Source organism: Phacochoerus africanus, chromosome X, assembly GCF_016906955.1.
Source record: "Phacochoerus africanus isolate WHEZ1 chromosome X, ROS_Pafr_v1, whole genome shotgun sequence".
Classification (NCBI taxonomy): Eukaryota; Metazoa; Chordata; class Mammalia; order Artiodactyla; family Suidae; genus Phacochoerus; species Phacochoerus africanus.
Window position 1 is genome coordinate 14369492 of NC_062560.1, and position 21429 is coordinate 14390920.

General features: G+C 45.3%; 1 protein-coding gene across 3 annotated transcripts in view; it reads right to left on the minus strand.

Moving 5' to 3' along the window:
* Positions 1 to 21429, minus strand: part of PIR (pirin) — a 98977-nt gene that overhangs the window by 67792 nt on the left and 9756 nt on the right. For all 3 annotated transcript variants that reach the window (XM_047764406.1, XM_047764405.1, XM_047764404.1), the window contains one exon: positions 14844 to 14936. In XM_047764406.1, coding sequence (XP_047620362.1) covers positions 14844 to 14936 — 93 coding nt within the window. The remainder of the gene's footprint in view (positions 1 to 14843; positions 14937 to 21429) is intronic.

Consider the following 21429-nt stretch of genomic DNA (forward strand, 5'->3'; position numbering starts at 1 on the left):
GCACTGCCCCCTGCTGGCATGGCCCTGCCTTGGGGGCCACGCGGGCCCTGAGGTTGCCACTTCTTTACCAGGTGTGAGGTGTGGGGTGAAGTCCTTAACGTCTCAGAGGCTCGGTTTCTTCACGTACCACAGGGACCTAGGTGACGAGCGCGGGGAGGGCCAACTCAGGTGACGTGTGCAAAGCACAGGACCAAGTGTTCAGTGAGTTCTCGCATCGGCACACCCGCCACACGTCCTCCAGCAGAGAGCCCGTTCTGAGGTCCTCCCTCGAGCTCCTGGGAATGTGCTTCCCCCGATGTTTTCATGGTTTCGTCCTGACTTCGTCCAGACCTCTGTTCAAATGTCACAGCCGAAGAGAGGCCGCCCCCAAACAGCCCCCCGAGTTGGTCAGTCTGCTCTTAATCGTCCGAACTCTGGTTGTTTCTTCATCCTTGCTTTCTCAAGAAGGGACTCTGCGCTGTATAATTATTTGGTTATTCCTTTATTATCTGTCTCCCCTCAGAAAATGCAACTTCCCTGAAGATTGAGCACAAAGCTGGCAATGAAGCTTTTCGGAAGAGTGAAAGGCAGGGAGGAAAGAAGGCAGGAAGGAAGGAAAGGAGGGAGGGAGAGGGAGGGCAGCAATTCCTATTCGCACAGCATTTCGGTGTTGAAAAGCATCTGATTCTGGGAATCTATCATTACCCACCTGTTACTGATGAAAACACTGGTTTAGGGTGACCAAGAATACACCATTATTTGGAGTTCCCATCGTCGTGGCTCAGTGGTTGACGAATCCGACTAGGAACCATGAGGTTGCGGGTTCGATCCCTGGCTGCGCTCAGTGGGTTAAGGATCCGGCGTTGCCGTGAGCTGTGGTGTGGGTCCCAGACACGGTTTGGATCTCGGTTGCTGTGGCTCTGGCGGAGGCTGGCGGCTACAGCTCTGACGCGACCTCTAGCCTGGGAACCTCCACATGCTGCGGGAGCGGCCCAAGAAATAGCAAAAAGCCAAAAAAAAAAAAAAAAGAACGCACCATTTGTAGCAGCAGGACAAGGACTTCACATTTTCTGAGGATAAAATCATCCTCACTCGCCGAGGTCGTCCCGAAAACGCTGGCCCCACCTCGGCAGTGATGCCTGTGGTGCGGTGGGTGCACCAGGCCTGCCCTCGAGGGGAGACGAAGGGAGCCCAAGAGGAGCGGGGCTTTAGGCCAACGCCACCTCGGGCAACCAAAGGGTCCTTGTGCTGTTTGTTGCACACGAAGCTGAAAACAGGCCTCAGGATTCCCGGGTGAAGCAGCTAAGAGGTGGCCAGAGGGGTAGGCAGCCGCGGGATCCTGAGATGAGGCGCCTGAGGGATCCTTCTTTGGTTTCGACGTTGCCGAGCTCTACGCAATGACGTCTGACTACAGAGACAGGAACAACTGACTTAGACGCAATTTCCCTTTTCCATTTTTCTGTGGTTTCCATTCGCAAAAGCCTCCCAAATCTCCTAACTTTCCTTGCACTCTGGGTAAAAGTTCTGACACGCACAACCACATCCCCAAAGCTAATGACTCAGGCGAGCGGAACTGCAACCTCCTTGAGAATCCTCCAGCTGCTTCTAGAACCTCAGGGTCAGAAATGCCCTTCTTCTTCAAACCCCACTCAGGAGTCAACCCTTTGGGGACTCTCTATCCCTGGCTCCCCATGTCTTCATCAGGCCAGCTTCTTAAATGGTACCACCTACATCTCATTAAACTGTGGTCAAGGTGCTCACGTCCACTGTTTTTTTTGTTTGGTTGGTTGGTTGGTTGGGTTTTTTTGGTCTTTGGTCTTTTTTTAGGGCCACACCCGCAGTATATGGGGGTTCCCAGGCTAGAGGTCAAATCGGAGCTGTAGCTGCCGGCCTACACCACAGCCACAGCAGCAGTGGATCCAAGCCACAGCTCATGGCAATGCCAGATCCTTAAGCCACTGAGCGAGGCCAGGGATCGAACCTGCATCCTCATGGATACTAGTGGGTTCGTTAACCACTAAGCCACGATGGGAACTCATGTCCATTGTTTCATCCCCCATGTTATACTGAAGGGGCCTCAAGGGAATGGTTGGCCAGCTTCTAGGATTATCCCAGGTTCCCACGTACGAAAGCACTGTGTCTGCACCCAGTGGGCAGAGGGTGGTTCGAAGCATTGTTGTGTAAGAGTGCCCTCTGCTGGCCGTCATGAGGCATGCTCAATGTTTTCTAAAATCTGTTCTCAACAAACCAGGGGTTTTGCTGAAAGATCTGCTGATAACTAGGTACCTCTTGCCTACTCACGTTGTCTCTGCTCCAAGACCAGTGTCCATGGGGCAGGCCGCCCTCCAGGCATCAGGGGAGGGGCTGTGTGCTGGTGCAGAAGGAGGTTTTTCTGCTCAGCAATCTCTAGTTAAAAGCTGTCAAGGCAGATAACCTAAGAAAGTGCCTGAAAGGCTCCTCCGCCTCAGGAGATCCTGAGGGGACCTGGGGCTCACAGGGCTCTGACAGAGAGACAGAGTTAAGGGAACCGTGTCCATTTCCCTCTTGTTTTAATATTTTGTTACAATTTCATTATAAAAATATTTAACTGAATTAAGCCGCTGACACCTTTGGATGGGTGATTTATTATTCCTGATTCAATTCATGGTAAGGATTTAATTTCTATAACTTTCAGTGAATGTATTCATTGCACTTGATGATCCTGGGCCACAGTTCTGGGGATTTGGGACTTCAGGAAGCAAGAAAACATTTTCTTTCTTTCTTTTTTTTTTTTTTTGTCTTTTCTAGGGTTTCACCTGTGGCATATGGAGATTCCCAGGCTAGGGGTCGAATCGGAGCTATAGCCGCCAGCCTACACCACAGCTCATGGCAACGCTGGATCCTTAACCCATTGAGCAAGGCCAGGGATCAAACCTGCGACCTCATGGTTCCTAGTCGGATTCGTTAACCACTGAGCCATGATGGGAACTCCAAGAAAACATTCTCTAATAAGGGGTCTGAAAGAGGGATGTAAATTTTTTGATCTTTCATCTTTTTAAAGAAACTGATCTTGGAATCATTTTTAATCTCTTTTCCTTTTTCTTTCATTTTGGCCTGCACAAGAGAAACTGTCATCACAAAATCATTAACAGAAAGTTAGGAAGCACCCGAAAGAACACAGTGATCATTCCTTCCCTACCTTCTAGAAGCTACCAGTAACTCTAGCAGGAGAAACACTACTAAAATATGCAGGTAGGAGAAGCAAATGCTAAAGAGAAGTACAGTCAGTCTCGCTGGGAACACAGAGGAAAGATTAATCCTGATGAGGACGAATCTGGAGGAATGGGGGAGTAACTCATTGAGAACACAGCCCCCCACCTGGTCCTTAAAAGACCAAAATATTGGAATTCCCGTTGTGGCACAACAGAAACAAATCTGACTAGGAACCATGAGGTTGCAGGTTCGATCCCTGGCCTTGCTCAGTGGGTTTAGGATCCAGCGTTGCCGTGAGCTGTGCTGTAGGTCGCAGACGGGGCTTGGATCTGGCGTTGCTGTGGCTGTGGTGTCGGCTGGTAGCTGTAGCTCCGATTCGACCCCTGGCCTGGGAACCTCCATGTGCCGCAAGCGCGGCCCTAAAAAGACAAAAATAAAATAAAATAAAAGACCGAAATACTGGGGAAAAGCTAGGGGTAGGGTCAGGCCAAAAGGTATGTAGGAGGGGAAAGAAGCTTTAGGTTGTAGTAGAAAGTCACAAGCAACGAAAGCACAATTGTGTTCATTATCATGTTATCTCTACATCACGAATGGCCTCCTGTGGTGACAAGAACTTAAATGATTGTCCTTGAATATCCAGGCAGTCAACCGACTCCATCGTCATGATACAGGAAGCTCAGAGGAGATTCGGGAAAACACGGACCCCTGCACCAGGAACGCACTGGGTCCCACAGCGAGGGAGTCACACGAGAATGCAGTGTTCACAGTTTGGGGATCTGTGCCACCTGCGCAGTGTCACTTCTCTCGGTATCAACGTGTCGATGTTCCGACCCACTCTCCGCTGTCCGGAACGGGGCCTCTGTTCCAGGAGTGGGAGCTCGGAAGCGGGGACAGGTGTGGGCCTGGGCGCGGATGGGCGCACCTGCCCTGTAGGAGCCTCAAGAGGCCCCCCTTCACTGGTTTCGGGTTCCTCCTCTGTACTGGGGGGGGGGATGACAGCTCCTACTCTGCACGGTTGCTGCGAGGTTTAGAGGTAGAGAAAGCAAGGGACGCTTGTCATAAAACGGGCAGCTGACATCATCTCGGGGCGAACCTCCTCTGGGTTTAAGCGTGTGTGCTCCGCCACCTCCGGTGAAGAGTCTACTGACAGGTGATGCTGAAGAAGACCCGCGAACAGCAATAAAGATCTGCCAGAAGTTTTCCATCGTGCAATGAGCTACGTTGACTTGCCTCGGACTTATTTTTAGTCTCACTTAAGAAGCATCATTTTACATCTGGTAACATAAAAGGGGGTTCAATGCCATGTTTATCGTCTTCAACACATCTCGCCACCAAGGTGTCTCCTTGAGAACGCGGTCTCTCAGATACGAATGGTTTCTGTTTGTAACACGGTGGGGAATTTTTTTGGCTTACTTTCGAGGAATATTTCCATCAAATGGCAACTTCCGCTCATGTGACCTATACTTATTGACCAGGGCTTAACTCTGGGCTGTGGCTTCTGGCCTGGGCACCGGGGGATATTCGGTGGCACTCCTGGCCTCTACTCACCAGATGTCAGTAGCTCCCTCCAGTTGGTAAAAGCACGGCAAGGAACTGGCACATGACCCTCCACCCAGCTGGGAAGGACAGACACGACATTCTAACAGCCAGACATTTAGACTGAACATGGTGCTAATTTCAAAATGACGGCATTAACTTGGGAATCCCATCCTACACATGCAAATTTTTTTTTTTTTTTTTTTGCTTTTTAGGGCTGCACTCATGACATAGTTAAGTTCCCAGGCTAGGGGTCCAATTGGAGCCGCAGGTGCTGGCCTACACCACAGCCACAGCAACACTAGATCTGGGCCACATCTGTGACCTACACCACAGCTCACGGCAACGCCAGATCCTTAACCCACTGAGCAAGGGCAGGGACCGAACCCGCAACCTCATGGTTCCTAGTCGGATTCATTAACCACTGCACCACAATGGGAACTCCTACACATCCAATTTTTAAGTCTAACTCAACTCCTCGTCATTTCTAATCAATCTCCATCATCATCTCTATCTTCTTTTCCTCCACTGTCATATCCAAGTTACCCCCTAAGGTTTTTACTAACTGGCCAGGTTTTCCCTGAAACCCTCCCAGAAGTGCCAGCTTCTCCCTCACAACGTGAAACTTCACCAGCTGGACCTCCCCTGTGCCTCCTGCATCATTTTCTAATTTTCTTGCAAACTACAAGTCCTCCTCCACCCCAGTTTCTAAACTCACATGCACACACACGATTTTTTTTTTTTTTGTCTTTTTCTAGGGCCGCACCCTCGGCATATGAAGGTTCCCAGGCTAGGGGTCGAATCGGAGTTGTAGCCACCGGCCTATACCATAGCCACAGCAACGCGGGATCTGAGCCACGTCTGCAACCTACACCACAGCTCACAGCAACACCAGATCCTTAACCCACTGAGGGAGACCAGGGATCGAACTCACAACCTCATGGTTCCTAGTTGGATTCATTAACCATTGATCCCTGATGGGAACTCCACAATTTTAATTTCCTTTTGCAAAGGGGACATGCTGAAGAGGAGAAAGTTTGGCTTCTTCATTGGAAGCACTCTTTTCAGTTCTGTGGGCGCCTCAAGCATTCCCAAGTGGAAGCAGCCCCAAGGGCATCCTCCCCACTGCACGCTGGCACCTTGCATCGGTTTACCTGGTTGACCCACACAAAACACAAACCAGGTCGGATTTCACGTGCAGAGGGCAGACCCATCATGAAGGCCTCACTCAGCCAGAGTTCCTGGAGAACAAGTGAGCGTAGGCCCTTCCCCAACCACGAGAGCACTGTTTATCTTCAAATGCGCCGTGCAAAGAGGCAACTGTAAAAATAGCTGTTTTCTAAATCACCAGCGCACATGGTCCCAAATTCTAAAGGCACGAAGAGGGATAGGCTGAAAAGAAGCCCTCTTTCCCACGCCCCCTCATCACCTTCTCGGAAGGGTCACCAGTCGCCTGGCTGGCCTTTCAGAGATACTGCGGGCAGAACCCAAGAATCAGGTATAAGTGGAGATGATCCGAAGGTCTGACAGCAGGTGACTGGACAAATGCAGACAACGGAGCGGCAGTCACAAAAGGGAATGAGGTCCTGACACGTGCGGCAATGTGGGCGAGCCCGGAAAACATGATGCTGAGTGAGAGAAGCCAGACACAAAAGACCACATCCGGTGGGATTCCTTTTACACAAAGTGTCCAGAATAGGCAAATCCCTAAAATCACAGTCTGGGTGCCGGAGGCTGGGTGAAGTGGTAACGGAGAGTGGCTGCCGAGGGGCGTTCTTTGGCTGGCGAGGAGAATGTCGCCACCGGTGGTGACAGTGGCCCAGTTGCATAAATATACCAAAAAAAAAAAATGCATTTTTTAAAAGCTGTGTCAGTATGTATTTGTATCTGTCATTACGTGTTTGTTTCCTCTCTAAGCACGCTCTTCTTTGAATACTGTAACACGACTTGCGTGATTTTGTTTTCTTTGCCTCGGTGTAGGCTGCGGAAGCCAGACCCACAGTCCAGCTTCCCCCCAAGAAATAATCACCCATTTCTGAAAAAGAATAAAGGCATATAATAGCCTTTCTATTTTATACAAATCCTGCGCTGTGCTACAACAAGCTAGCACCTTGCCTCTGCCGCTTTCCAGCTATCATGGAGATTCTTCTCCATCAGGCCACAGCAAGCTGTGACTTTCTTCTTAGTAGCTGCGTGGTATGTGACTGCACGGACACATGTATGGAAACCACCACTAGTTCCCCACTGGGGGCCACGTGGTGGCCCTCCCCGCCCAGAATGAACAGGTAACACTATCTGGAGACAGTTTTTGTCATCCGCATTGGAGGCAGGGGGTGCCACTGGCAGCCAGTGAGAAGAGGGCAGGTATCCTGGCAAACTTCCGAGAAAGCACGGCCCCCCACAGCGAAGGCTTATCCACCCCAAGTGTCAACAGCGCCAAGGGTGAGAAGCTTTGATTTAAACAGAACACGAGCCATAAAAATTTAAATTATTTATAACAATTGCTTGACTAACGCATTATACGTCAACTATACTTCAAATTTTTAAATCTTTTAAAAAATATATTTGCTCTTACAAATTATGTTATATAGTATTCCATCTACCAGACATAGAATAATCACCACATAAATAACCATCTCCATTTTACTTTGAATGCTTCTTTTGTTCCCTTTTTCTGGCCAAGCCCGCAGCATACTGACGTTTCCGGGCCAGGGACTGAACCTATGCCACAGCAATGACCCGAGCCACAGCAGTGACAATGCCAGATCCTTAGCCACTAGGCTACCAGAGAACTCCTGTTCCCTTTTATTTATTTATTTATTTATTTATTTATTTATTTATTTATTTATTTATGCTTTTTAGGGTTTGCACCCGTGGCATGTGGAAGTTCCCAGGCGAGGGGTCTAATCAGAGCTACAGCTGCTGGCCTACACCACAGCCACAGTAAGAGTAACACAGGATCCAAGCCGCGACTGCAATCTACACCACAGCTCACAGCAATGCCAGATCCTTAACCCACTGAGCGAGGCCAGGGATCAAACCTGCATCCTCATGGTTCCTAGCTGGGTTCATTAACCACTGAGCCACGAAGGGAACTCCCCTGTTCCCTTTTTTATGTCTTTTTGTCTTTTGGCCTTTTCTAGGGCCGCTCCCATGGCATATGGAGGTTCCCAGGCTAGGGGTCCAATCGGAGCTGTAGCCACCGGCCTACACCAGAGCCACAGCAACGCGGGATCCGAGCCGCATCTGCGACCTACACCACAGCTCATGACAACGCCGGATCGTTAACCCACTGAGCAAGGGCAGGGACTGAACCCGCAACCTCATGGTTCCTAGTCAGATTCGTTAGCCCCTGAGCCACGACGGGAACTCCCCCATTCCCGTTTTTAAACTGACTTTTTAATATTGCGCTGGAATAAACATTTGTATAATAAGCCTTTGTTCTTACACTGGGTTTCTTCTCAGGAAATTCTTAGATTCCTAGAAGTAGGATAAGTGGGTTAAAGGAGAACTTTCTTGCCTGGAATCCTATGGAGTTCTTCGTGCTATTACAAATGAGATTTGCCCCCTCGTTAGATCTGGTTATTGCTTTTCTGCAGGAAAGCAGGTGACCTTTGCATAGTTATCTTCTACCCAGCCATTTACGAAGAGGGTTGGGTTGATATCTTCAGCGTGGTGGTGCCAAGGGGTGTCCTGGGGAGGGAGGGTGGCTTTAGTTTCCTTTAGCATCTGTTAGCCACACCCCCAAATCATGCCAAATAGGCGTGTATGCTAAAAATCCACATGCCGTCCGGTCACATCACCGCCCACAGCGGATGGGGCCACCTCGGGGTTTTCCTTTGATCCGCATGTTCCCTACAAATAAACAACCTGGCCTCCTCCCCCTTTCCTGTGGCTGTGACTCTTACTCAGAGCATCGAAGCTTCCCGAGCCCTATTCAATCATAACGATATGATAGACACTTGTCCTCTTTCTCACAGCAACAAGAACATGTCCATACGTCCACGTGAGAGACGTCACAGGATGTTCCTTGAACAATAGCGCCTTGATGGTGTTCAAAAACTATCCTTCCTTCCTCCTTCTCCTAGACTATTTTTCTTCTCTCCAAAATGGATTCTGAATTCCATCAAGCTTTTCTTTTGTAGCTTTGACTCCACAGTGATAAGGTTTGCGTTTGAAAGCACAATGCACGTTAGGGAAAAGCAAGACAAAGCAAAACAGCCGTGTGAGAGACGGGTGGCTTGGATCCAGCTCTAAGTTTTCGGTGTGAATCACCAGGACCCTTCCCTTCCTCTCGGGACACTGTGCAGGCAGTTGCATGCAAACGCTGCTGGCCGCCAACCAGGAACCAGGAGAGTGGCTCTGCTGCGGGGCACACCCTTGGCAACAGAGCGGGTCTGTTCTCCTGAACAAAGTCAAAGAACCTGCCGAGGCTCGTAGTGAAAAACTTCATAGAGCATTTCTAAGCCCCGTGATGGACAAGACCACCCTCAAATGTCGTGGGCAAAGCAAGGCGCGAGGTTAATCCTAGCAGTTCACCTGACGCAGAAGTGACCAACCACACTGGTTTCCCCAGGAACACGCGATTTTGATGCGCACACCCGGAAAGGCCTGAGGCTGAAATGTAAAGGGTGAGTTTGAAAGGCACAAAATCTGCTTCTTCTCCGGGTAGGTGAAAGGTTCATCAGCAGGGTGTGACCTCTCAGGACTGCTCTTGCAGGCAAAAGTCAACTCGGGCAGGGCGTGGATGAGAACGGTCGAGGGGTGCGTGCATTTCTCAGATGGTTGTTTCGGAGCATTTGGAGCTGCCCTAAACAAATCACGCGATCAGGCCCGAGCTGACACCCCTGACTGCAAAAGCCTTCTGCCCTCAGATTTCCCAGGCAGGGAATCTGGCCACCAGCCAGGCCTCCTTCTCCAGGGCTTTCCTTCTTCCTTAACTTTCAGGCAAGTTGTTAACAGAAAAGAGCAAGCTATCATCCCAAGTGAAGGGTTAAGTTTTAAAAAATGACTAGCCATCGACACAGGAGAATCAGGTTCTGGCTCTTAGCTCAGAGAATTACAGTATTTCTGGTTTGGAGGCTCATGTACACGAGAGCTTCTCAAACTGTGCCATTCACAGCAATCACTCGAGGATGGGGTTGGAATGCGGATTCTGATTCCTGGGTTGAGGTGGAACCTAACAGTCCAGATGATATCACAGCTGGTTCCCAATCACACTTGAGGTAATGAGAATTTTGTAGACTAATATTCTCCACATTAATCTGATCATGTATTCCTATTAGTCTAAAAAAAATGTGAGCATGGACTTAAAAACGTAATTTATTTATTTAAACTTTATATCCACGTGTTAGTCCAGCATAATTCCATTTTTAAAAATACAAATGTCAGCTCTATTATTTTACTCCAGCACAGCACTGACTCATCTCACACACAGCCTGTTTTGAAGACCACTGATCTGAGAACTCACCCATTATGTTAACATTCAGTGCCTGCTTGTATTTCTCCAGACATTAAAAAAAAATCTCTTTAATCCAATTATGAATATGGAGAACAGGCTTGTGGCTGCCAAGGGGGAGGGGAAGGGAGTGGGAGGGACTGGGCATCTGGGGTTCACAGATGCAAACTATTGCCTTTGGAATGGATGAGCAATGAGATCCTGCTGTCTAGCACTGGGAACTCTATCTAGTCACTTGTGATGGAGCGTGACGGAGGATAATGTGAGAAAAGGAATGTACACATGTATGGGTGACGGGGTCACCTTGCTGTACAGTAGAAAATTGACAGAACACTGTAAACCAGCTATAATAGAAAAAAAAATAAAAATCATTAAGTAAAAAAAAAAGAAAATCTCTTTGATCCAGCAGTCGACTCATCATAAACTGTTGCAAAGTTCTTCCTTCTATTGGTTTGTATCTATGCTTTGTATCCAGAGATTTGCATACGAAATAAGCCTAATCCATCTTAACACTATTTCAACTCTTACCACTGAAAAGGCCCCAATTTCCTGAGTATATAAAGAGCATTTATAAAACAATAATACCACCAGCCCGAGAGAACAAAATAGGCCAAGGACATACATATGTGTGGTAAAAAGATGTTTAAAAATGAAAAGACAACCAACTTGCTCAGATGAGAAAAATGAAATTTAAAACCATGGTGAGGTATTATTTTTCACCAAAAGAGCAAAGATAAAGAAAAGGTGGGTAAAGATATCATGTTGGCAATGCTGAGAGAAAACAGGTGCCCTCATACATTGCTGTGGTAAGAATGTCACCTGGTACAATTTCATGACAGATGCTTAATGAAGCCATCAAAGTTTAGTATTTTTTTTAAATACTGGAAAAATGCTAATGGCATAATGGTTCTTTGTTGTTGTTGTTGTCTTTTGTCTTTTTAGGGCCGCACCCATGGCATATAGAGGGTCCCAGACTAGGGGTTGAATCAGAGCTGCAGCTGCTGGCCTACGCCACAGCCACAGCAACGCCAGATCTGAGCCACATCTGTGACCTATACCACAGCACAGGGCACCACCGGATCCTTAACCCACTGAGCGAGGCCAGGGATCAAACCCCCAACCTCATGGTTCCTCGTAGGATTCGTTTCCGCTGCGCCACGACAGGAACTCCCTTTTTTTTTTTTTTTTTTTAAGACAAAACATATACAGCCTGATACCAGAAAAAAAAATTCTGGAAGAAAATATATCAAAACAATAGCAATACCTATTTCTGAATATTAAGATAATATAACAGGTGATTCTAACTCTGTTCTTTATACTAGTTAACATTTTCAAAATTTATCAGCCTGTAGAAAATGCTAAAGGGAGGAAGTGATGAGAGCCTAGAAGTGGACCTGGTTTTGCATTGCAGACTTTGAAGCTTCTCTAACACATGTATTTTATGCACAAGGCACCTCACAGCCTTCTGGCCCCTTAGGAACACGGGACAGCGCTGCGGCACTATGCCTGGGAGACATTTAAAACAGCGAGAGCACCAACCAATGAAAAGCACCAAAATGCAGTTACTAATTAGACCTCAAGAAGGACACGTGTTTGCAGTATGAGAGCGGAAACAAGAAGGCAGAGCATCGTCTTGTTCACTCTCAGCTGGAAGCGTGTGCACACTGGTCTGCTCTGTACACGCACACGAGTGGGGGTGCAAGCACCACACCTACTGATTTGGGGGGTACGAATTAATGGAGTGAATAGGTGAATGTGGCAATACCAGATCCGCAAATGATAAGGATTGGCTGAGGTTAACAATGACAGATGTAAGGAAAATTCTTAGAAGAGCCAAATACCAAAATTCTGTAGCTGAACCCCTTCCCAGAGTCAAGTTGAGTGCCTCACAATCTATAAATTGTAATTTAGAAAGGAAATTAGGAGTTCCTATCACGGCACAGCAGAAACAAATCGGACTAGGAACCATGAGGTTGTGGGTTCGAACCCTGGCCCGCTCAGTGGGTTAAGGATCCAGCGTTGCCGTGAGCTATGGTGTAGGTCACAGATGCGGCTCGGATGTGGTGTTGCTGTGGCTGTGGTGTGGGCTGGCAGAAACAGCTCTGATTCAACCCCTAGCCTGGGAACCTCCATATGCCGTGGTACAGCCCTAAAAAGACAAAAAAAAAAGGAAATGAAATTTTCTTTCCATAATGGAAAGCAATGAGTTTCATCATTCATTTTAACATATTCATCATCTTTGGCAAAAACCATCTCTTTCTTTTATTCAACTAAACTCAGCCAGGTGTTACCGAGACGCTCCACCTGCAGAACGCGGAGATGGCTGGGATGATCTGAGCCGAAGCAATTTACACTCCTCCTGGGCGTGGGAGGGGAGGTTGAGGCAACTCCTCGTTCTATTACGAGGCAAGAGAGCCACCAGAACAATCTCACGTGTAGGACCCTGGAAAAACCTAAGGCCATGGGGGCCGAATGAAGAAGAAAGGGTATCCTCTTAGGACTGCGTCGAAAACGTGGCAGAGAGGGTAATAATTGAAAAGATCATGACAATTAGTGAAATGGTAGCTGAGCTGGGGGATGCGACGGTGAGGATGCCCTGACACCAGAGGCAGAGGAGCACGGGGGGCGGGGGCCCTGTTCCAGGAACCGGGTCAGAATCCAGCGCGGGGGCAGGGGAGGTGAAAGGAATGGCTCCCACTGTTGCTGTGAAGCAAGGCACAGTGCCCTCAAAGTGGCGACAAAGAAGAGAACCAGAAGGCAAAAGGCTAAGAAGGAAGGGAAACCGGTCCAACGACCTTGAGCCTTGAGACTGTTTCCAGAAGCTTCTGGGCTTTTTCCATGTCCGTCTTTCACCTCCTTAACTCAGAGAGCATACTGGAGGCAAGCAGGGGCCAGGCCTCATTCTTCATTCGCCTCCCTCCCTCCACCCACACTCCCCAACACACACACACACATCCCCCGACACACAAAAGATCACCTGACACCACGCCCTCAATGTCACCAGACATCAATAAATATTTACGCAGTCAGTAATGGGCTTGACACACACACTAGCCCTGGTCTGTTTCCTAACTTAACAGACTTTCCTCATGCAGAAGATGATTCCACTCTGTTAGGAACTGTCCCTGCACTGTCCCACAATATACGTGTGTGCGAAGAACGGAAGTCATTGAAAGTGCCCCAATATTCTATTACACGTTATTTCCTCATCTAACCAAAACTGAAAGCAAGGGTTCAGCAGAACCTCTATAAATGTTATGTTAAATCTATAAACAGGGAGTTCCCGTTGTGGCTCCGTGGTAATAAACTCAACTGGCATCCATGAGGACAAAGGTTGGATCCCTGGCCTCGCTCAGTGGGTTAAGAATCCCGAGTTGCCTTGAGCTGCGGTGTAGATCACAGATGCAGCTTGGATCTGGTGTGGCTGTGGCTGTGGCGTAGACCAGCAGCTGCAGCTCTGATTCCACCCCCAGCCTGGGAACTTGCATATGCTGTGTGGGTGTGGCCCTAAAAAAATCTGTAAACAAAATATGTATGTATAGCCTTGAAATCCTAATTTTTACACTACGTTCTGTTTTGGCCCCTTCATTCTATAATTCTTCAGAATTGAATTGAAATACTAATAGTGTCCTTGGATTGTCTTGAGGGGTTTAAAATATTTCATTGTAAGAGATGAAAACAACTCTGAAAGTTCTTGAAGAGAAGGAAGTCTTTTGTTTGTTTCGTTTTGGGTTTTGTTTTTTTTTTTTTTTTTTGCTCTTTTTGCCTTTTCTAGGCCTGCTCCCATCGCATATGGAGGTTCCCAGGCTAGGGGTCGAATCGGAGCTATAGCTGCTGGCCTACACCACAGCCACAGCAATGCCAGATCCTTAACCCACTGAGAGAGGCCAGGGATGCTGCAACCTCATGGTTCCTAGTCGGATTCCTTAACCACTGCGCCACGACGGGAACTCCAAGAAGCAAGTTTTTTTGTTTGTGTTTTGTTTTTGTTTTTTTGTGGCCACATCTGCAACCCAAGCCACTGCAGTGACAATGCAGATCCGTAACTTGCTGAACCACAAGGGAACTCTCAAGAACCAAATTTTTATATAAAAGTATTTTAATCACATCAAATTGTTTCTTCTAAACAAATTATTTTAATTATTTAGATACTTTTTTTTTTTGCTTTTTAGTCCCACACCTGCAGCATGTGGAGATCCCAGGCAATGGGTCAAATCAGTTACAGCTGCCAGCCTATGCCACAGCCACGGCAACTCCAGATCTGAGCCGTGTTTGTGACCTACACCACAGCTCATGGCAATGCTGGATCACCAACCCACTAAGCGAGGCCAGGGATCGAACCTGCAACCTCATGGTTACTAGTCAGATTCGTTCCCACCACAACAGGAACTCCTAACTATATAAATATTTGAAGAAGCCAATTCTTGCTCTTTATTAACTGCTCAGATAGGAATGTCTCTACTGGCACAAATTCGAGGAAGACTTAAATGAGTAAATATTTAAATCTGAATATATTTCATGTAAAACAGATATTACAATTCTATTAACAGCCAGGAACTTATAAATTAATCTTTGCCTATTATTAGTCATTGCTTCTAACCTTGAATTCTATTGGACAATTTTAAGAACAGAGGTAAATTGCAAAATACATACTGTGCAGTCAAGTTGTTTTACTTACTGTTTCAAAGCCTCGGTGTGGGTGATCAGGAAATCCGCCTGGTCTACCACCTTTAAATTCATCAAACAGTAAAAACGGATCCAGGTTTTTTAACTGAAATAAAAATAAAATTCAGCAGATTAGACGTGCTTTTTAAAGCCATGAACAGACATAGCAAATGTCGCTGAAAATGATATTGTTCATGAGGGCAACTTTTTGGCAAAATGCAAGTTGCTTTCAGGCAAGAACTCCTTTCACACACACACACACACACACACACACACACACACACACACACGCAGATTCACCAAGTTAAAGAATTAACATTTTACAAGGAGTGTGAAGAGTGGACAAACATTTCATGATCATCTAAGACCGACAGAGTCAAGCACAAACAAGCTACAGTCTATATCCTAAACAGACTGCTAATCGCAGAGGAGAACAGACTAGGAAATAGATTTCGGTGCCGTGATGATAAACACTCTAGAGGAAGCGAACACAGAGGAGGGTGGGGCGGGGTCAGGGAAGGTTCTACCAGGGAGGTGTCACTTGAGCTGGGTCTTCAGGTCCACAGAGAAGTTATTTCAGGTAGACAGGAAGGAGGAAAAATGTTCTCAATAAAAGAGCAGAGAAGCAGCTTGGCAAGCTTGAAGAACTACAAGGAAACTGCGCTATTAGAAAAAAAAAATGCCCTAAGGCAATCCACAGATTCAATGCAATCCCTATCAAATTACCAAGGACATTTTTCACAAAACTTGAACAAAATATTTTAAAGTTTGTTTGGAAGCACAAAAGACCCAGAATAGCCAAAGACATCCTGAAAAGGAAAAATGGAGCTGGAGGAATCAGGCTCCTGGACTTCAAACTATACTACAAAACAACAATCATCAAAACTGTATGGTACTGGCACAAAGACAGAAATATAGATCAGTGGAACAGGAGAGAAAGCCCAGAATTAAACCCATGCACCTACAGCCAACTCATCTATGACAAAGGAGGCTAGGATATACAATGGAGAAAGGACAGCTTGTTCAATAAGTGCTGCTGGGAAAACTGGACAGCCACATGGAAAAAAATGAAATTAGAACACTCCCTAACACCACACACAAAAATAAACTCAAAATGGATTAAAGACCTAGATATAAGACCAGACACTATAAAACTCTTAGAGGAAAACATAGGCCAAACACTCTCTGACATAAACGACAGCAACATCTTCTCAGATCCACCTCTTAGAGTATTGACAGTAAAAACAAAAACAAATGGGACCTAATCAAACTTAAAAGTTTCTGCACAGCAAAGGAAACCCTAAACAAAACGAAAAGACAACCCACAGAATGGGAGAAAATCTTTGCAAGTGAATCAACTGACAAGGGACTAATTTCCAAAATTTACAAACACCTTCTGCAGCTCCATACCAAAAAAAAAAAAAAAAAAAACCATCAAAAAATGGGCAGACGATCTAAACAGACAGTTCTCCAAAGAAGACATCCAGATGGCCAAAAAACACATGAAAAGATGTTCAACGTCACTCATTAGTAGAGAAATGCAAATCAAAACCACGATGAGGTACCACCTTACACCAGCCAGAATGGCCATCATCCAAAAGTCTACAAACAATAAGTCCTGGAGAGGGTGTGGAGAAAAAGGAACCCTAGTACACTGTTGGTGGGACTGTACATTGGTGCAACCACTGTGGAAAACAGTATGGAGATTCCTTAGAAAACTAAAAATCAAACTACCATTTGATGCAGCAATCCCACTCCTGGGCATTTATCCAGAGAAAACCATGACTCGCAAAGACACATGTACTCCAATGTTCATTACAGCACGATTTGCAATAGCCAAGACATGGAAACAACCTAAATGTCCATCGACAGAGGAGCGGATCAAGAAGATGTGGTACAGAGACACAATGGAATATTACTCAGACATTAAAAGGAAGGAAATACCGGCATTTTTAGCAACATGGATGGACCTAGAAACGATCATACTAAGTGAAGTCAGCCATACAATGAGACACCCACATCAAATGCTTTCACTGACATGTGGAATCTGAAGAAAGGACAGACTGAATTTCTTTGCAGAACAGATACTGACTCACATACATTGAAAAACTTATGGTCTCCAGAGGAGACAGTTTGGGGGGTGGGGGGACGTGCATGGGTTATGGGATGGAAATCCTGTGAAATTGGATTGTTATGATCATTATACAACTACAGATGTGATAAATTCATTTGAGTAATAAAAAAATAAAAATTAATATAAAAAAAGGTGCATGTGGAATTATGATGAGAGATTGGCTGAGCACAGAGGCCAAATCTAAAGAGTGTGGGGGAGTTCCCACTGGCTTAGCAGATTAAGAACCCAACTAGTATCCATGAGGGTGGATTGGAACCCTGGCCCTGCTCAGTAAGTCAAGGATCTGGCGTTGCTGTGGCTGTGGTGTAGGCCGGCAGCTGCAGCTCTGATTCGACCCCTAGCCTGGGAACCTCCATATGCACGGGTGCAGCCCTAAAAAGAACTAAATAGTTTGGGTTTTAACGTGAAGGTGATAAGTTTTAATAAGAAGTTGAGATGACCAGATTTAGAAAGACCACCCTAGCATCCATGTGGAAGAGAGTCTGGAAAAGGGAGAGACAGGGGGCAAAGAGTATTTAGAAGATGATTTCAACAGTCCAGGCAAGGACAAAGGCCAGGTCTCAGGCAATGGCAGGAGTGACGGAGAATGGAAAAAAGGAAGAGCATGAGGTCACTCCCAACCTCCTAGCTATGGACCACAAGACAGAAGCAGCAGCCTTGAAATAGCCATGGTGACTTCATTTCAGGTCACGGTGAGTTTGAGATAGGTATGTAAATGATACCTGTATAAACAGAATATGAATATTCAGTGTCCAGTATATTATACAAAAGATGAAGATAAATCTTGAGCCCCAAAGAGTGGCAGAAACAGATCTGGCTGTCATCGGCATATCTTTACGGCTGTCTTGGGTTATTCTTGGCCATTTGTTCTTCGATACAAATTTTAGAAAGTGTAAAAATGTCTCCAAACAAAAATGGTAGACTTTTGATTGGAACTGCTTTGAATCTATGGATCAATTTGGGAAGAAATGACATTTATATAATATTGAATTTTCCTATTCCTCAACATGGTTATCTCCATTTATTTAGGTGTTTTTAAATGTCTTTCAATAGGATTTGTAGTTTTCTTTTCTCCAAAAAGGTTCTGCATATATTAAAACTTTTTTTCTAACATATTTTTTACAGTATTTATAGGTACAGTTTTTATTGAGGTATAACAGACATATAACATTAGTTTCAGATGTACAAGGTAACAATTTGATACTTGTAAACATTGCAAAATGATCATCATACTAAGTCTAGTTACTATCACTATACAAAGGTATGAAAAAGTTTTTTTTCTTGTGACAAGAACTTTTAAGATTTACTCTTGGGAGTTCCCTGGTAGCCCAGTGGTTATGGGCTCAGTGTTTTCACTGCTGTGGCTTGGGTTACTGCTGTGGCTCGGGTTACTGCTGTGGCTCAGGTTCAGTGCCTGGCCCAAGAATTTCTGCGTGCCTCAGGCGCAGCCCCCCAGGCCCCCCCCCAAAGATTTACTCTCCTGGCAACTTTCAAATACACACTACAATAATCTGTTAAGTTTCTATGCATTAACGACAAACTATCAGAAAGAGAAATTAAGAAAACAATCTCACTTATACTTGCATCGAAAAGAGTAAAATTCCTAGGAATTAATTAATCAAGGAGGTGAATAACCCATACACTGAAAACTGTAAGACAGTGATGAAAGAAAGTGAAAATGACACAAATAAATGGAAAGGTATTCTGTGCTCATGTCCTGAAAGAATTAATTACTGTTAAAATGTGCATATGACCCAAAGCATTCAACACAACCCCTATGAATATCCCAATAGCATTTTTCACAGAAAGAGAATAATTCTAAAATATATACGGAACCACACAAGGCCCCAAACAGAACCAAGCTGAAGGCATCACACTCCCTGATTTTAAACTACACTGCAAAGTGACAGTAACGTAAACAGTACTTTTTTTTTTTTAAGGTACATGCGTTTTATTTTTTTTGATTTTGATTTTTTCTATTATAGTTGATTTACATTGTTCTTGTCAATTTCAAGGTGCATACATTTTTTTTATAATTTTTTTTTATTTTCCCACTGTACAGCAAGGGGGTCAGGTTATCCTTACATGTATACATTACAATTACATTTTTTCCCCCACCCTTTCTTCTGTTGCAACATGAGTATCTAGACAAAGTTCTCAATGCTATTCAGCAGGATCTCCTTGTAAATCTATTCTAAGTTGTGTCTGATAAGCCCAAGCTCCCGATCCCTCCCACTCCCTCCCCCTCCCATCAGGCAGCCACAAGTCTCTTCTCCAAGTCCATGATTTTCTTTTCTGAGGAGATGTTCATTTGTGCTGAATATTAGATTCCAGTTATAAGTGATATCATATGGTATTTGTCTTTGTCTTTCTGGCTCATTTCACTCAGTATGAGATTCTCTAGCTCCATCCATGTTGCTGCAAATGGCATGATGTCATTCTTTTTTATGGCTGAGTAGTATTCCATTGTGTATGTATACCACATCTTCTGAATCCAATCATCTGTCAATGGACATTTGGGTTGTTTCCACGTCCTGGCTATTGTGAATAGTGCTGCAATGAACATGCGGGTGCACGAAACAGTACTTTTAAATGATATTTTTGAACACTTTGCTGCTGGGGATTCAAAATGTGAATAAAAAGGCAATTCTGAACGCTTCTAAGCTCTTATGAATTTTAATAATTCTTTTGTAGCTTCTTTTGGGTTTTCTTTGTAGACATCTTTTTAGACTGGTGAAGACACCAGTGTCTTCACCAATAAGTTTCTGCCCAGTCGTTCCCAAACACATTTTTTTTCCGCTTGCATTAAAGTCACGGCAGGCTTCAGTTTCTCTGGGTTTTGCTGGGCGTGACTGACCTGTACGTGTCTTCTCATTCTGGATCCCCCGCTGAAATGGTGGCCACTCTCTAAGACATGCTGGTCTCACAGCCACGGGCAGGAGCCAATGGTGCGCGATCACAGTAACACTTCCCATTGGTCAAAGCATGGAACAAGGTCAAGCCCAAAAGCAGAGAGGAAGGCACTTAAACCCTCCCTTTGGGACGCGAGGGCAATGTACCTAAAAGTGAGAGGGAGTGAATATGTGGGAATAATATTCCAGCCGACACCTGTGGGCAAATAACTGGTTGTTCCCCTTCCGTTTCAACCCTTATACTTTCTGTCTTTTTGCAACCTAGCGCTTCTACAGCAATGTTGAGTGAAAGAGAAGGTAATAGACATCCTTGTCTAGTTCCTAGTGGTATGTACGTACATTACTTTTTTAAATCTTAGAGTGGATTTTATTTTTTCCATTACAATTGGTTTACAAAATTTCTCTAAGCAGGTGAAACTAAGTGGGTTTAATCTACGTTTTCTGTAGATTCCCTTCGTAAAGTCAAGGAATTTCCCTTTTCTTTCTAGTTTACTAAATTTTGAGCGTAGATGGATGCTGAATTCTACTGAATGCATTTTCTGCAGTGATAGAGACATATGCTTGTTCTCTTTTAATCTCTTAACATTGGTTAAGTTATATAAATAGATTTTCTAATATTACACCAAATTTGCTTTCTTCAGACAATCCAAACTTGGTCATGATATATTATCTTTTCTACACGCTGCTGTATTTGGTTGATTAATGCTCCACTCGTGATTTCTGCAAAAATGTTTACAAATGTAATATAATTAACCCTTCATTTGCTGTCCTTGTCTGGTCTTGATAGGAAGGTAATGTCACTTCATAAAATCATTTGAGGACTCCTGGAGCTTCGTCTGCGTATTACTGGAATTATCTGTACTACACTTTGATTTAAAAAAACAAAACAAAACAAAAAACTAAAGATGTGTTTCAAATCTGCCAGTAGATGTGTCCAATATTTCCATCATCTCTCACCGTAACCTTTCAAATCTCCCGCCACCATCTGGAGATGGTGTTTCCCTTTTCTCCTCCTCCCCCTCAGCTTCTGAATTCACTCTTTCCTCTTCCACCAGTGACCCTCCGCCCTTTCTGGCGAAACTCAGATTTTGGGTCCTTTCAATCTCATCCTGTCCCTCCGAACTCCATGTCAGCTCAAAGAAAGCCCAGGAAAGGTACAGGCGTTGGGAGGAGGAGAGGTCAAAAATTCTCCTATCTTCTTGTCTCTTGTTCTTCTCATAGGATAATGCCTAACTTGAAGAGCTGGAACAGTGAGTGGAGGGGACCTGGTCTAGGGCCCAGGGCACTGCAGGTTTTACAGAGATGGGTGGTATCTGTTATTTGGTGCCAGTTCTACAAATCTCTTGAGACACAACTTCCCTGCGTGCAAAGCCAAGGGTTTGGAACCTCAAGCTGGCTTTTCAGTTCTACATTATTGTGGTTCTATGGTTTTAAAAGGTGGGTAAAAGGTGAGATCAAGAGATATGTACTGTCTCTTGGGACCAGAGCGTTTCGTGTGAACAGATACATCCTGCTATTAGGCACATCGTGAAGAGAAGAGGTCTCCTCCTTCC